This window comes from Seriola aureovittata, chromosome 21, assembly GCF_021018895.1.
Source record: "Seriola aureovittata isolate HTS-2021-v1 ecotype China chromosome 21, ASM2101889v1, whole genome shotgun sequence".
Lineage (NCBI taxonomy): Eukaryota > Metazoa > Chordata > Actinopteri > Carangiformes > Carangidae > Seriola > Seriola aureovittata.
In genome coordinates, this window is record NC_079384.1 from 7,414,328 (window position 1) to 7,432,167 (window position 17,840).

General features: G+C 43.5%; 1 protein-coding gene across 1 annotated transcript; it reads right to left on the reverse strand.

The window, feature by feature from the left end:
- Positions 1–1,017: 1,017 nt before the first annotated feature.
- sbk1 (SH3 domain binding kinase 1) lies at positions 1,018–14,763 on the reverse strand. Its single transcript, XM_056366315.1, has 4 exons — positions 14,096–14,763; positions 6,324–6,565; positions 5,382–5,584; positions 1,018–4,863 (listed from the first exon to the last, which is right to left on the reverse strand). The coding sequence occupies exons 1-4, from the start codon at positions 14,131–14,133 to the stop codon at positions 4,036–4,038; spliced, it is 1,311 nt and encodes a 436-aa protein (XP_056222290.1). The 5' UTR covers positions 14,134–14,763; the 3' UTR covers positions 1,018–4,035.
- Positions 14,764–17,840: the final 3,077 nt, after the last annotated feature.

Here is a 17,840-nt window from a genome sequence, read left to right on the forward strand (position 1 = left end):
AAAAGCTGCAACTGAGGAATAATCCAGCATTGCTGAATCATTGCAGGGTCAGTTCAGCCCAATCGAGGGAAAAAAAACAAAACAAACATATTTTCCTGCTTAACCCATATCGGTATGTAGGCATGTAGATCGTTATTGAATAGTCGTGGGAAAAAAAGCAGCAGCAAAATGTATGTGAATTATCCTGTTTGTCCAAAGACAAGTTGCTGCTGAGTTAAATGTGATGCTTTAGCCAGAAAATAGTAGATGCCACTCGGATTCATGGGGAAATGTTTGTGCTTTTTGTGATGTGGATGACCTGATACTTTAAACTCAAGTGGCATTAAATGCATCCACTTTTTGGCTCAGCCTGAGTTTAGCATCTTCCATTTATTTATTTATTTTATTTTATTTTTTTTTTTTTTCAGCTGAGCACTAGAGCTAACACAATTAGGACTCTTACACTGCCACTAGGCTGCTGTAGCCCTTTAAGGGCAGAGAACAAGCTATCACAAAGGACAAGCTTCCACTCACGACACAAGCCCTGCGTGTCATGGTTGACCTTTCCTTTCTCTTGCACTGTCTGAACTGATTAGCTTTTCTCAGTGGCAGATACACCACAGCTTACCGCCACTGTCCAAACTCAGTCTGATAACAACTTGAGCAAACTCCTCCACTCTGACACCACAGCTGAAACGCAGTAAGAAGGGGTGGTGGGCTGATAACTGTTCCCATCTTCGGTGCCATATTCTAACCGCCCTTGAACTCATTTGCTCTTTTGAGGGCAGCAGATAATTCCTATCTACAGATGTGTTAATTGGGCTTTCGGAAGGAAGTCAGCATATTAAAGTAGTCTGGGGGCTCGCTGGTGAAGCAGACCAAAGCCTCGGGAAATCACATGTGATTCAAGCTGACCTTCATCTAATGTGCAGTCTGGGGACCATACAAAGCTGGGCTGAATTAGCTTTGCCAACACTGGCAGAAAAAAATTCCACCACAGTATTTCTAACTAACCACAAAAATACCCAGGAGCCACGACGTGGTGCATAAATTTATTTCAACATATATTAACATTTTGTATATTCTTTTTTTTTTCCGTTTTTGTTAAAGACACAATACGTATAGTATTTACATGAGATTCTACAACAACACTTGCTGGCAGGAAACAGTTTGATAATTTGATAAGGATAAACTGGGTAAGAGGAAGGCTACTCTCTAGAGCTTCAATAAAACTTTATATAATTTGACACCTCATCATTAAACTTGACAATTCCTGTTATAACAGTCCATGAGAAACAACTGTGCACACCGCTATGTCTATGTCTAATGATGATAATGGCTGTGATGAATACAAAGCCAAAGCTGCTCACATCAGAGCGCTGAGTCAAGTTGGGGGCTACATGTATATTTAAGTTTATGATGTGTCATGTTATGATGGATCATATTACGTTGAATCATATTACATTACCTTATGTTATGATGCATCATTTTATATGTCCTCTTATGACACATCATCATATGATGTCATTTTATTATGCGTCATATGTTGTCACGATAAATTTCCTTGTTATGATGCATCATATTTTAATGTATCATGTGATCTTGTGTCATGTTATGTTACACCAGCGTTGTGTTTTGCAATGATATAGCATCATGCAACCCAATGTTATGTTATGTTTCATTGCGTTAAGTTGTGTTACTTGACCTTAAGCACACAATATGAGGATCCATCTAATCCCTGTCTTTTTGTTGTAAAGCAGGGCTGATTCACACCCCACTACAATCTACTGACGGATTACCTTTTGACAAATGCTATGAGGCAGCCAGCATCTCAGCATACAATACACCCCTTTGACAAGGCTTCAGCCTCAATCAGGTCACCTTTGCAAAATCAAGAGTGAGGCTGGAACGAGACGAGGGAAATGATAGGGACCATCAACGGCTCTGATTATGTAAGATGAAAATGGATAAAGACTTTGGTCTGTGAACTGGCTCATAAAATTGAAGAAAATGTGTATATGCAGAAATGAGTCCTCCAGTATAATAAGCTCAGCAGCTGTCTGGAGGGGGGGGGGGGGGGGGGGTTAGTGACCAGTTATTTCATTTGGGCTCAATTAGACTTGACGTTCAAGAAGACAGGACAGAAACCGAACCAGAGGAACATTGGTGCTGTCACTATAGCGACAGAGCTGATGGGCTGTCATGGGAGGAGTGGGTATATAAGAAAAGTAAAGACAAAAACACACACACACACCTGACTGACATTACACTAAAGCAATTGAAGCAGGGAAAGTGATGGTAATGAGCATGCATTGAACCATACACACTGAACATACTGTGCTTTTTAGATGCTTTCGTAATTAGCGGTATCTTTTTGGAAGCTGTGTGTCAGGATCAATCAACAGCTTGCAGAACATTAATGGCTGACACAGAGGTCATTCCTGCAGACAAAAAACACCTGGGTACTGCTATTCGAATGACACATTTGGATGGCTTCCCAGAGAGAGGCAGGAAGATTAAATTAAAGGTGAGCACGGGTGCAACATCATATTCTGAGCAGTTGGGATTGTGTGTTTAATGTTGCATCTCGATAATCAAATATTGGAACACGTTTTGTGATGCTTGGAAAATTAATTTGTACGGTGCTGACCTGCAAAGCAGCTCTGAGCTTTAAATGATTGTACACTGAAAATGGATGTTGCTCATGATAAGGTTACAGTCACAGGAAAATGCACAAATGAGTGATGTCTGTTCACCAATTTGGGTCAAGAAAACTTGGTCCAGTTCAGAAAAAACCCAAAGCAGTAAAAGAAAACTGAGATCAGCAACTGCTACCATGTTATACATTGTGATAGGTTTTAGATCATATCTCTATATATTTAATTTCCTGTGGTGGACTGTACATTCTGTCACATTGTGTTGCTACATACAGTGCCTTGCCCCAACAGTAAATGTAAAACCCTAAAACCCACTTTCCCTGTTGTAGAAAAATTAGTACAGCTACATAGTTGAACTACCTGATATTACGGTGCACTCCTAGAAATATCAAATTATTTACAATAAAGAGTCGTAGTTTTCTCCTCCTTTACAAAAATCTTGTGCTTTAGCTTTTGAATCACACACATACATGTCCAAACACACACAGCAGGTAGAAAAGAAACAATACTCTTTGTTCCATCACCCTTTCCATTCAGAAAATGTACAATCCCTGTATTCTACTGCGTTACACTGGAGATGAAGTTCGGAAGTGGCCGATGTGTCTTCCAGCCAGTCGATGGTTTTCCATTAATGATAAAACAGGAAGTGACCCACTGAAGTGTCCTGAGGGGGTGTCTATCACTGATGATCTGTATTTCGGGCGACACACCTTCGTGAAAAGACGTCTCATACAAACTGCTACATTAAGCTTTCTTTTTTTTTTTTTTTCTTTTGAACACTTTCTCTTAAAAATGTCGAGGACAAAATTGGAACAGTTGGAAGTTGGCAGGAAGTCTGACAAATGGCGGACGAATGTAGTTGCGTAGGTTGCCCTCAGATCACCAGCCTCCGACTGAACAGCATCGCCTGATCAGGTGACGTTTTGGCCTCCCTGGAGCTCGTATTCGGAGATGAATAAAGACTAAAGTAAAGAGACACGGACTGATGAGTGAGAAGAGACAGAATCTGTTTTCATGAAGTATCTAATTATAGAATCATTAGCACCACCACAGTGTATGAGCCGAAAACACGAATGTCTGGATGGTAGAATGAGCTGCTGAGAGGAACATCATCAGCGGACTGTTAAACGCTGCCTGCATGGCTGCTCAGCTTGGGAAGCAGTCTTTGGTCACAAATCAAAACCTAAGCGGCATGTGCCAATGATGAGCTGTCCGAGTGTGTACCGCTGATTGATGATGTCCATTTCCACAGCGGTGGATGTGATCCTGAGCTTTCTCTTTCATGGTTAAAGTCGGTCTCCTTTTTCACTGGAGTCTCTGTGGTAGTTATTAACACCTCTTCACAGTTTGTTATTGCTGTGAAAAGCTATCCAAGTCTCCAGCGCTAACATTAGCGTGGTCACACGCAGATTTCAATGGCAGTTGCCATCACCATCTGGCTTTTGTTCTTGTCTCGGCCTGGAGACTGGTGCTGTCCAGACTCCTCTCTGGGAGACAGCGGGTCAGACAGGACACTACGTTTGAGTGGTGCTGGGCGCAAGCAAGATGTTCCTGGAGGAGTGGAGGGCTCAGGGTGTCGGTGGGAGGAACGTGTTGTAGTGGAGGACGAGGATGAAGTGCAACTGCCAGTACACACTCCCGAGCTTGACCTTTCCCCTCTCTTGGCTCGGCAGGATGCTCTGCGCCTGAGCTCGCTGACCAGCTCATACTTGACAAAGCAGAAAACATCCTTGACTCCACAGCGTTTTTCCGGCTCAGCGGCGAGCAGCCTCTGAAACATGCGCAAGGCATCATCAGTGAATCTGCGCCACTGAGACGGGTACGTTCCCACAGGGCACCCTGCTTTCTGCCAGCGCCGGAACTCCTCGTAGAAGGCATCGGCCTGCAGCGCTGCCTCCCAGGGGAAATTGCCCGTCAGCATACAGAAGACCAGCACGCCGAACGCCCACACATCCAGGCTGGTGGTCACAAGGAAACCTTCAGCACGACTGGCCCGGCACACCTCTGGCGCCGTGTAGGGAATGGTGCCACTCACCCGTTTCACACGGCAGCCCACGCGCCGGGTCATGCCAAAGTCTGCCAGCTTGATGCGGCGGCATTCGCGGTCAAACAAGAGCACATTCTCAGGTTTGACATCCCGATGCACCAGGTTTTTACTGTGCATAAAGTCCAGCGCCAGGCCCAGTTGTTGCATGCAGCGTTTGACCATTTCCTCTGGTAGACCCACCTGAGAGAGAGACAGAGTGGAGCAAGCAACAGAAAGTGTTGGAGACAGAAAGAGAAAAAGTGAGATTTTGATTATTACAGTCTAATACATGCAGCACAGTGTGTAGGAGGTGAGACTATAGGAGGCGATACAAGAGAAAAAAAACTTGATGGTGAGGTTACAGTACTGTTTGAAAGAATAGGTGATGGTTATGTTGAGAGGAGGAATGGAAGTACAGAGTGAAAAGTGATAAGCTTCTCCAAAAAGGAAAACTGAAACAAAAGAGTCTCAGTTCAGAGTTCTTCAACCATTTTTAATGAGTCTTCAGAAGAACCTTGAAGTCAAGCTCTCCCGACACATCAACTGGAATAGCACTAAAGCAAAGTGAGAGCTCTGCGCACAGAGAAAAGCAGGACAAAGACAAGGCTCCAATCCCACGAGAGCTTGTTAAAACCGCCGTGTCTGAACATGGCAACTGATTGGAGCAGCTCTGGCTGAGTGAGGACGGTGATTGGTGGAAGGAAGGATGATACCGTTACCTGTGGGGGGATGATGTCGAAAAGGTCCCCAGCGGGGGCATATTCTTGTCCAAATACATAGCTGTCCTCCGTCTCAAAAAGCACGTCCAGGACTTTGATGATGAAAGGGCTGCAGCTAAGTGAGCCTGTTAGACTGTATTCCCGCAGGAAACTCTTCAGCTTCGTCTTGTTCTTGGTAACAAACTTCAGCGCCATTTTGGTGCCTACGTAAATCAGACATAATATACAGAACACATGAGCAGACACAATTAAACTTTGGTCTATTAAACCTGTATATCATATCATATCAAGTACTGCCAATATTTTACTATTCAAAATATTCAAATCATTATAAAAAAAAAAGCACTTAAAAGTGAATTTGGAAGTGTTGACTGATACTCTACGAGAACTACCCAACCCTGTCTTGTAACAGCTGCTAGCTTCATTCATATAAACACATACAGTGAATGAATCACACCTCCATTACACACGTACAGCCAGCTGCTCACGTTGATAGCTGCAGAAATACAGAGGCTCTTTAGTGTGCACACAGCACTGTTAATCTCCAATGGCCTCTCAGCCCCTCAGCATCCCTCTGCACTACTTTATAATGCTTAGTTATACTGCTTTCAGCCTGAGCCAGTCAGCTCTCTAACCTTGATTTTCTTATAACAGAGGATTAAACAGTAGTCCTAACAAAAATCCTTAACAAACCCCTTTTAACTGTGCTGAAATTAAATTTCTTGGCACAATGCCTCGACACTTTATAACACGCTGATCGGCCTTAACCGGTTACCGTCAGCTGTGAGGCATCCTGGCACAATGTGGATATTGAGATCAGAACAAACTGTTTGATTACATTTCGTTTTTTTATTTACACTTGATTGATAAGTGATTAAAAAAAAAAATTGACAATCACGACATATGAGACAGGAACAGATCTTGGTGCCTTTACCAACTCACCCTGTGTTCTGTGAGCCACCAGGTCCACCTTGCCGTACGTGCCCTTCCCCAGCTCGCGGATGTGCTCATACTGTTTGGCTACATCTGCTGCCGTAAGAGAAGTAATGGCCAGGGCCTGCATGTCCTCCACTGGCACCCCTCCGCAGTAGCCCATCTTGGATGTAGGGGAGCCCCCGCCGCTGCCCACCCGTCCCGGCCCAGATGGAGAAAGAGACAGGCTCGCCTTGACGCTGTGGGGCAGACTAAATGAAGACAGCACTGCTTAGTGTCAGGTTTTATTCTGCTGTGATGGTAGCAGGTGATATAAATTTTATGCATGAATGTGTTTATGACAGAATGCTCCTCAATATCTTTATTCTTTATGTTTGCTGGCGCACATCCATATATTCTTATCCGTACAGGTTGTCTCAGTGGGGGGGTAAATCAGAGAGGCTTGAGCAACCTCCATTTCCATACAATCAATTCAGTGAAAGGCATCAACAGGGGAAGTGCTTTCAGTAAATGTATTGGACATCCTGCTGTCCCCCTAGATCACTCTGGCCAGCTTTCAGATATGGTCTCAGACAGCACTTACTGGCAGACAGCTATGGGAAAATCAATACGACCAGGTAGAAGGACTAACAAATGGAAATAAATGGAAGGAGCTGACAGCTTCAAGGTGTATACATGCTGGAAGGACAAGCCGAAGATCATCTGTGACCACGTTGACGTGATCATACATATGCATTGTCCGAACAGTTGAAGAAATCAATGTGGGGCTGCTTAGTTTTGCCCGGCTTTGCACAGTGGTTGCTCTGAGTATATCATTCATATTGCTGAAGCTTAAAAAAAAGAGAAATACTGCAACAGAAAAGTTATTGCTGATTTTCAGAAGTGCCAAGTATGAAATAGGTCAAACTGATCCTAGGAGGCAAAAATAGAAAAAAAAAAAGCTGTTTTAATTGCAAGTTCAGATGGAGTCAGCCACACTAACTGTACCAACTGACAACAAATTAACAATCTGAGATGAGTGACATGAGTCTCTGCTTCAGTGTTTCAGCAAACAGGAAGAACAAACTGCACAAAATGGACCTTTTTGATGAAATGAAGCGGATCACACTAATGATCCTACCCATTGTCTCCGTCTCTCTTCAACCCTCCCTCCCCTCCTCCGTACACACACAATCAAATGTAATCATCCAATCATGCACTGCACGCACACACATGCAGTATACTCTAATAGGCATCAAATCAGCACAAACAATTTTGCTGATGGCCTCCTTCATCCATCATTCAACGGCAACTGTTTTGCTCTTTGTTCTTCTTTCCCCGCAGCCAGACACCTAAACAAGAGCATCACAAATGTGAGTGTGTGTCGACTGTTAGGCAAATTTTTTTTTGGGGGGGGGCACAAAGCTCAATTCATGCACAGTTCCTAATGTATAGGTGATGAAAACATGGAACAGGAAGTTTTGTTCAGACATTTTGAAGTTGTTGAGGTTCCTATCTTGTGGGGAGGGTGATAAATATAGCTATTAGACAGCGAAAACTAAAATAGGATGCGACCATTTGCAGCCTTGTGTTCTTGGCTCAGCACTCTTTGTCGAAGAAAAGAAAAAAACAACAACACTGCAAATAGAAAGAGTGCCATGTGTACTGTATGTATCTCTGCAGATCACACTTGCTTCTTGATTTTATCACAAGCTTGGAGTTGGTTATATAAGAGACTATGAATATTGTAGCCTACTCATGCTGAGCGTGCCCACTGTATAGCCTTCAGCGAGTCGACACAAAAGTTGATCACTATCCAAACCAGTCTGTGGTCCAGGATTGGTGATTAAACATTTAAACAGGACAGACAGACAGACAGACTGGAAGCACATTTCCTCTGACCGCCCACCTCGCGTGGCCCCATAGCCTCTACCAGTGAGAGAGAAGCAGAGCGAAGGGAGCGCTTGTTTACTGGCACTCCTTCCAGTCAGCTCCACGGGCAGAGTGTGCAGTTCTCCGGCATGGATCTTAATCACATTACTCAGCTCCCACAAAGACAAAAGCAGCCCCCCCCTCTCTCCACCAGCATCACCCAGCAGCGCAGGATGCTTTGCACTCATTTCCTTTGCAGAACTAGATTAAGAGTCCTGAAATGTGATGTGTGGTTGGGAAGACGGCGCTCTCCGCAGCTGCAATGACGCTGTAAATGTGAACCAGAAACTGCAGTATAGTGCCTCAGAGGTGTGGAGATGAAGTTATGTGGTTTCTGGGCAATGATGTGTGTGTGTGTGAGTGTTTATGTGTGAGTGTTTGGGAGGGAAGACAGGGAGGAGGGGTGTATCAGTCGCACAGTGACACTCTATCAAAGGCCCTTTGTGTTCCTACCTCTGAGAGGGAGCAGCTGTGAGCCTCGCACGACTCAGCTCTCGTGCTCGGCCACAGCCACATGCCCCACTGATCTCCCATGCTGCCCTCTGCTCCTCTCCTGTCCTCTCGGGGCGGCTAAAGACAAGGTACCATGAACACGCTCCACATACAGATGAGGATTTGGCTTGAGACACATTTTAATGTCTGTGGGTTTTTGAGCCAGTCCAACTCATTGTTAATCATCTGTAAGCCCTTTAAAAACAGATCCCTGAGCTGCCTGTTAATTCCTGTATTGTTTTTATTGCTGTTGCTGTGGTAAGACCTTGTAACTTCAATATTTGAGATTTTCATGCTTTAATTGTGATGATCTGGTTTTCAGATAATCAAGTGTCAGTGGATTCCACTGGCATTTGATTATCTGAAAACCCTTTTGAAAATCTGAATAGATCAACTCAAAAATACACTGCATAAACAATGACAGTGAAAACAAGCCTTTTTTCCTAATACCTAAAAAGTGGAGATACAGGGTTTTCACTCAGCAGCAACAATCTGTTTTCCAGCCACTAATTTCCCCTCAAATACAGATTGACAATCCAGCTCCATTTAGCAATTACTCAAATTGAGATGAGTGCATTCACAGTATAACCCTCTTAAAAACCAGGTTGTTCCCAGAAAAAGGCAAAACATTCACTTTTATGTCCAAATAAGCACTTTGACTGTCTGGAAACCTGTTGTGGCTGAACTGACTCCACGTGTCCCCACACGAGATTAAACTGCAGAAGCAGTTGACCTTTTCTTCTATAAACACTTAGCTAGAAATGAGAACAGGGATGAACCCTTTGATGCCACTGGCAACCACTCCTCTTGTAACAGGCTGTCTCTTTACAGCCTCAGGGTGTGCTCTTGCTATGTTCCTCATCCTGTGTGTTCCTAGCCTCTGAACTCTGAGGGTTACACTTGTGACTGCAAGTCTTCAGTTGGCGCTTCTCAGCTGTTTCAGCTGTCCAATGTCAGAGACACAGTAAGCTTCATTTCTGGCCATGCTAACAACTTGGCTCTAGGCATTCACTCAGGTATTCATGGTCTCTAAAGGATAATCCTAGTTTTTCTGACTTTTCCATGGTACCAGCATGAGGACAAACTTTTCACCTATACTGTGAAATATCTCAACATCTACAAGATTTTGGTTCCTACATGATGCATCCAAATGACTTTAGTGGTCCTCTGATTTTTCTTTTAGTGCTACCACATCTTTGGCTTTGAGTGAAACAGTTGGATGGATTGCCATGAACATAACATTCATGTTCCCCTCAGGATGAACTGTAATAACTCTGTTCCATTAATGGTCGTCTTTGTCTCGCACCATCGTCAGTTCAAAATCTCAATTTCCCTAATACTTTGGTTCATGACTAAATTGCTAAACTAGAACAATGAACATGGTAAACATTGTGCCTGTTAAACATCAGCATGTGAGCATCTTCTTTGTGAGCACGTTAGCATGCTGGACTTAGCATTTTGCTCAAAGCACTCTTGTTAGTCTTGTTTACATGTTTCAAACATTTCAAGGTTAGTTTCAATAGCAGCGCTTTTGTTCTCAGAACATTAACAGAACATGGGTTAACCGCTCATTGCCACTGGAAATCCGAGCCTGCAAGTGGCTGCATCTTCTCTTTCACAGTGTCATGTGACTCATCAGGGACAATAACTGTGTATTCAGTGAGCTACTGGCTCTCCCGCTGTAAACTGTATGATGCAGTTGCAATGAACTGTGACATGACATTGATTACCACATAAAGACTTTATAGAGGTGAAGTTCAACCTTGAATACAGATTCACATCAGTTGTGTGTGTACAAGATGAAAATTTGGGTATTTGAGTTGATGTTGCACGGTGCACCATCGTCAGTAACAACGGCATTTTAATGTGCATAAAGCATATATTAAAGATAGAGGAGGATGAGAGTCAGCAGGTTTACACTATGTGTTTGTTCTTTTTAGTCCATTCCTCCTGCTTTCCTTCTCCCCTCTTTCTCTTTTGTCTGTTGCTGAAAATGTAAACAAGGGACTAATGAAAGAAATAAATAGATTGCTGAGCCTGCCTCACGTCTCTACCTCTCTCCGTTACTAATGGACTAGTTGCATTGCTCTCGGCAGAAGAGTCATTATGGGTGAAGACTGATCTCCTGTGTCCAATTTACTGTCAAAATGCCCGACGTGTCTCGCCTCCAGGTCAAAGTGAAACCAGTGAGTGAAATATGATGTGACTGACAGGGTTTCTCTCACTCTGTGTGTCTCAAAATAAACCAGCTGCATGCACAGACACACATATAGAGTGGATGACGTGCATGTTCCGTGTCCATCTTCCGGGTTGTCTCAGGGAGGACGGTTTGAATAAAAAAACAAACCGCTGTCCTCCAAAGCGATCTATCATTCGATCAAAATGGGCTTCACCATGACAGCCAGTTGCATTCAGGACACACTGTTCCCCACACAAGCATAAAAAAAAAAACTGAATCACCTTCCTCAGCGCACAGATCATCAGTGTCAGTGAGTTGGTGGGTTTCGTGCCTCCGCCAACACATAGCTGAAGAAAGCTCCCGCTGTGCCGTGATAGGTGAACCTGCGGCCCAGGCCACGGACACTCACTTTGACAAATCACCTGCTCTCAGCTGTGCCCGGCTGCCCACATGGACGATCCCTGCTGGGACCGAGTGCTGTGTAACCCATCCCTGATTTGTCTCGCCTCTTCTCTCCTTCCCATCATCCCTCTCTCTCTCTCCCTCTCTGTATATCTCATATCCCAAGCAGCTACAGCATGCTGAAAGGTCCTGGCAAACGCACTGGCAGCCACTGGCCTCCCGCTGGAATGACCTATGACCCGGGGAAGGGATAACCCAAGGTGAAATAGATCAAAACAATGAGAGTGAGAGTGGAGATTGTCTCTGGGAGGTGATACTGCGAGGAGATTTGGCTTAATGTTGAAGACAAATGATTATCAAAGGGAAAAAAATGGGCACAACGGTAAATGAAGCAGAAACAAAGCATTGCACGGCAGAGTCCATCACTATTATAGTTTAGGATTATGGCTTTGACATTAGACTCCACAGCATGTGATTGTAAATGACAATCATAAATGTCATCTTCACCCTCATTGTAATCATGTCCTGCAGAAAATCATTCAGCAGTGAAATATCACTGCAATAAGCTATCCAGGGAACATACTGTACCTAACCCCCACTCTTATCACAATCCTGTAGCCTCAAGTTCCAGTAGGGAGGCTTCATGTGATGGGAGGGAGGGAGGGAGAGAGAGAGAGGGGAAGAGAGAGAGAGAGCCAGATTGGGGAAATCCAATGAGACTGAACTGCATCCCTCCCTTTGTACCACATGCTATAGACTGTGTCCCTTTGATGTCAAATACATGGGTAAATGTGGCTCTAATATGAGCTCAGTAAAATGGGGTCTAAATGGGGGTGTGGCTAAATGATGCAACACTGCTTAGGGGTACATTGCTTTTTTCTTTGCTTTTTTTTTGGACCACTTCATCCTCCACTTCAAGGCAAGCTGACAGTACATGGTGAGTTGTGATCCTGCTCACACACAATAGCCTCTAACCACAATCAGCGCACTAATGTTGATTGCTGAGGCTGCGTTCACCCGCCCACCTCTCTCACTCAAATTCAAATTCAACAATGCTTTAATTGCATGAAAGGGTATTAGCCATCACTGCAAGAGCGAGCGTGAGCCACTACAAAATATGAGATAATTAAAAAGAAGAACATACTGCACAGTGTACAGAAACCAAACACTAATGAACCAAATAATAATAAAAAATAATAATAATCATAATCATTAATAACCGTAACAGGTCAAAAGGAAAACAAAGGACAACACACACACAAACATAAATGTAAACTGCGTTCAGTATACACTACTATACACACACACACACACACACACGTACGCAGTATGGACCTTGAGTGACAGTTGTGTCATTAGACTGCTGTTTTCTCACTGAGATGATGGCAGGCTAGCGTGTCATCTGCAGACACTTGTGTTGTTTCTTTATCTCGGCCCAGCAGGACACAGACTTTTGAACAAGAGATTAAAGAAATAATGCTTCTCGTCCTCATAGTGTCCTAATTGACTGTTTGCATCCTCTCTGTTTTCCGTGGCAGCCATGTTTTCCTGTGGTCATCTATGGCTGGACTGTGGCTGCTGAGTCTCCCAGTACTCGCTGTAAAACTGTGTATTCGTGATGTCCATTTCTTTGACTTTTGTGACAGTGTGAAGGGCAAAGATGAGTTGACTTGGTGTTTGTGCGCCAGCTGTTGGAGTGGGTCATATAAAACCTTTATACTGCAGCTGTCTGCAGTAACAGAAGATACCGTGTGGACTCACACAATGTTTTCGTTCAATTCAAGATGATGAATTTCAAGTTTATAACTGAGTTAGGCTCACTTTCATTAAAAAACACACTTCTATGCATCCATCATTTTTTTTGGGGGGGGGGGGTTGTTTGCTGATTGCTTGTTGCTGATCACCAGAGTCAATGATGTTGGGTGTTTCCTAATATCAGGATAAAATGACATGCATAGAATTTCCATTGTTTATATAGCATTGACAGCATTGTGTTTGTATTGCACATGTTAACATGACACATCACCTGCTTCAGGTATCCAGGTAGAGAAACTCTGACTCTGACTTTTACTTGATTTTTGTATGAACAGCTCTTTAAAGACACAGCTGCTGTCAAGGCAAAGACCCCCTGCCATTACTGCTGCTTCTCCCCACCAATACAATGTTTGTGACAAAATGAAATCCATGTGTGCTGGCTGCTATTGTGTTTCATTTAGAGTCCATTACCAGCCCCCAAGCTTTGCTTTTACAGGGTTTGCTCGATCAAGTCCGCTGCTCATTTAAATGCATTAGACGGCATTAACGATGAGATATCACCTGTCTGCCCTGGACAAAGTATAAAAGGGCCATTAAAACTGGAGTGCCCCGGATGCCCTCGCATCCATCTAGCACAGACTGAATCACAAAAGCAGAGTGAGAAACAAATAGGTGCAGATATCACGAATAATGTGGGTGAAAATACAAATTAAGCCGCAGCTCAGCCATTAACACTAGTTAGAATTAATCATTGGCAAATGATGAATAAAGATGTAGAGCTGTATAATAACTGTTGACACTGAGGTTTTATTACTGTACACCGGGTTTCACAGAGTATTTATTATGCATGTGAACAGTGTCCATTCAGTAAACATAAATTTACTGAGGGGGTATGGGTACCCAATATAGCTTATAAATAGGTAATATATAGGCTGTATATAGGCCAAATAGGCTCTTTCTTTCTTTCTTTGCAGGTTACAGTATCATGTAGACTGACCTGGTTTCAAGCACCTCAGGGTGCATCTAGGTGTTACTCACTCACCTGCTGGCGACCTGTCTCTCTCCTCCATGGTCCTGCATCCGCTCGGCGAGCAGAGCTGCTGCGCTCTGCTCAGCACTGATCCGCCGGGGTCTGCAGGAAACTGATAGATTGCTCTCCTCGTTTGATGGAAGTTATCGATCAGTTATAGGTGCTGAGAAAACTGCGCAGGTCCTTTAAAAACAACAAAATAAACAACAACCTCAGATGCTTGCAGTTTCACAGCTGCCAAAGCCTGGATGAGGTCCGTCGCTGCGCTTTGCTTGCTGCCCGCCCAAGATGATGATTCCTGCCTAGTTTCTGGAGATGCGCTGCAGTTTTTGTGACTTTCTTTGGAGGCGGATGAAATCAAAGCATCATCTGATGCTGGATGCTGTGATGAGGACACAGGCTGGGATCCCTCCTCTGAGCGCCCACCATCTCAACCTGCCAAGCAGCGGGAGGAGGGTGCGTGTTTATCTTTCGCTCCTCCAGTGGTCCGCATGACCCAGTTCAGCACCACACACACTGAGACGAACCCATTCATTCACATCTACACAGAGGCTTCAGCAAAGCTCTGCAGTCTGCATGGACACATCTTCATGTTCCCCACTCCCTCTAAACTCAGCTCCGCGTCCTGCAGTCACTGTCGGCCGGTCAGTCTGGTCTGTCCGTCGGTCTAGCGGGACTCTGGGGTTGAGGGGGGGGGGTTGGTCTCAGATGTTGCTCCTCTGCTGGTCCTACCAGTCAGCTCCTTCATTGTTCACCGTCTCCACCCTCTGGCAAACTAATACTCTCACGTGTCCCGGGTCCTAGCGCCTGGACGCTCCCATCCATCCACCATCCATCCTCAGTGCCTCCATGAGCTTTTTTACTTTTGATTCATGCTCTGAAGGAACAAGCTGCCCCACTCTTGCATAATTCAACAGCTTATGGCCTCAAGTACTTCACACGGTGACTTTGCCAACTGTCCTTAGGCTATTAGGTAACAGCGAAGTACGACTTTCAATTAATTCACTGCCCTGGCAGCTCCCCTTTACTGTACATGTTTAACAACAGGCCTCCTGCCAGGCGTGTTTGCCAACCACAACAGATTGGACTGAGAAAACAGCATCGACATAACAAGGATAACCACAGTGCATCATCATCACCATCAAGGACCACTGATGGAGTGAGTGAATTGGTGTTTCGAGAGGTGAAATGATTGGAAGCTTGTTTTGTTTTTTTCAAAGAAATATCAGAAATAAGGACTGTGCTGAATTTCCTTCTATGTTTTTGTGTTACTTCCTGACACTTTTAACTCACCTCAGACCCCAAATGTCAGATAATAAATGGGCTATACCAAAGAGCATCTTGATTTTAATTCTATTATTCCAGTTTTTCTTGTATTAACTTTTTCTTTCTGTATCATTCTTTCTACTTTTTTCCCCAGATGCAAGTGATGGCCATACCCAGGCTGAAACAAGACTAGGGTGAAATATTAGCTGTTTTTTTTCTTCCATCAGTCCAGGATCAGGAAGAGAGGACGAAGGAAGCCTCTAGAAAAAAAAAGCAAGAACAGGGGAATATGAGCTTTCTGTTTTGTGAAACAAAATCATTTGACCAGGGGTGTTTTTATCTTTGTCGAGGAGACGGTGGATATTAAATAGCTGCATCTTCAGCACCTCTAAGACATTCAGGTTCCCCACACAGCACATGGCAGTGAGGCGGAGAGTTTCCTCGGGGGTTATCGTGGGAACAGAGCTGTCATAAATCATAGGAAGGGTCGAGCACTGTGGGCTGACAGCAGAGAGCACCGAGGGTCAAACACACCAGGGGGACACACCTCTGAGCTGTGAACAAATAGAGCACGGCTGCTCCTCCTGCTCCTCCTCTCCCTTCCTCACTTCTCTTTCAGACACCAGACTCATGTCCTAGTTTCTACTTTTTATGTGTCACCTCAAGTTTTCCACCTCTTGTTGTAAGGGGGTGGCCTTGTTTTGTCACTGTTCTCAAATTTCTCTTCATGTGGAGTTTACTCTGTTACTCTGTGTCCTAGCTGCTCTATAAACTGCAGTGTCATAGTGCGGGGACATTTACATCGGGTCTCCATCTGCTCTGTTTTAGAGTTTGGATAAAATCTACAACATCACCAGGCGATACAAACTGTTAAACATACGATACAGCAACTGTGTATTTTTGAGACCCACAGGAGGGAATGACAGAAAGACATTCCTGTGTTTTTCTTCCTGTGCAGACAATTTAAAATTATTGCTGCATGGGCACCCGTGCAAGTCTGATTTAATTCTTGCTATCAACCCCAATCAACGTGTCTGTTAATTGATGAGTAATAGGATCTCATGAGATTATTGGAGTTATATTTGCTGTAGCTGATTTCATTATTAGCAGAAGTGGGAGGAAAGTGGAATCAGTTTAAAATAATCTTACAGATAGGACACTTGATTCTCAATCACACCCCTGCCTGTAGATGAGTATGAATATGTAGCTCACATTAATAACTTTAAAAACGTTTCCTTGTCAACAATCCAACTAAATCCCTGGAACATTTTTGCAACATTTGGTTTGAACAGCAGGTACTTAAACTTTGAACAGAAGGAGAGATTTTTCACTTTGGAGAACATGTGGAGTAACATTTAGCATTCAGGCAGAAAAAAAAAAAGGATTGAATTCAAAGCAGCCTGCTCATGTACAAAGCTACACCCCACCTTCACACCTCCATGCATTGGTCCATAATAGCCTCTTTCTGTCTTACTTTAGCTCTCTCCTTCCTCTGCCTCTTTCACTTTCTCAGTCTCACCTGGTTCCCCAGTGGAAGAATGACTTTCTGACTGCAATCTCAACAGCAGAGCTATTTCGCATCTTTCCTCTTTTTTTTTTTTTTTTTTTTACAATCCAAAAACAGAAAAAGCAACTCACAGCCACATCACCCTCTCCCACTGAACATAGTCATCTCCTCCTCTGCAGACTCCTCCTGTAACACCCCCGATATCTCATCCTTGGCTTCTATTCCATTTGGTTCTCATGACATTTTTACCATTTTTCAATATGTGCGTGTGAATTGCAGTCTGGGATTTGTCTAGAATATGACATTTATCTCAGTATTAAAAAAAACAATACAGTAGATGTACAGTATTCCCTAATGACACATCTCAAAACTAAAAGCAACCAGAATTAATTGTTGAGATGTTTCTGAAAGACTTACAGAAAACACACACACAAACCAGTTCACCACTGATCTTCAGCGTGATTTTTCAGGTGAATTACTCTTGATAAACAATAGCATTCAGAGTCTTAATGTGGTTTGTCGTTTATTTATATCATATTATATATTCCGACACAAAGTGCATTACAGAGGCATAGAAATGTAGAACATATAACACATTAGGAAGACATTAAATGCTTAAAAGAGAATAAAGAAAGTAACAAAGCACAAGCAAAAAGAAGCAAATAAATAGTTCAAGATTAAAAAGACAGAATTTACAGAAATTTAATGGAAAGCCACAGCAAACAATAATGTTTTAAGCCCTGATTTAAATGTGCTGACAGGTGGGGAGCATAAAACTAAAAGCTGTTTCACTGTGTTTGGATCCTGGGAAAACTTGGTAAACCTGGATGCTTTGTAAGATAGTCTACAAGTAAATCAGAAATTAAGCCATTTAGTGCTTTATAGACAAGTGAAAGGCTAATAAAATCTGTCCTTTGACACACAGGAAGCCAGTGCTGTGCATTAAGGACTGCTGTGATGTGCTCCACTTTCTTGGTGTTGGGG

Coding starts and splice junctions, on each gene's coding strand:
- sbk1 (XM_056366315.1), bottom strand. CDS start 14,133: ATGCAGGACCATGGAGGAGAGAGACAGGTCGCCAGCAG. Junction 6,566..14,095: donor GAGAGACAGGTCGCCAGCAG/GTGAGTGAGTAA, acceptor GTCTTCATTTAG/TCTGCCCCACAGCGTCAAGG. Junction 4,864..5,381: donor TCGACATCATCCCCCCACAG/GTAACGGTATCA, acceptor TCTCTCTCTCAG/GTGGGTCTACCAGAGGAAAT.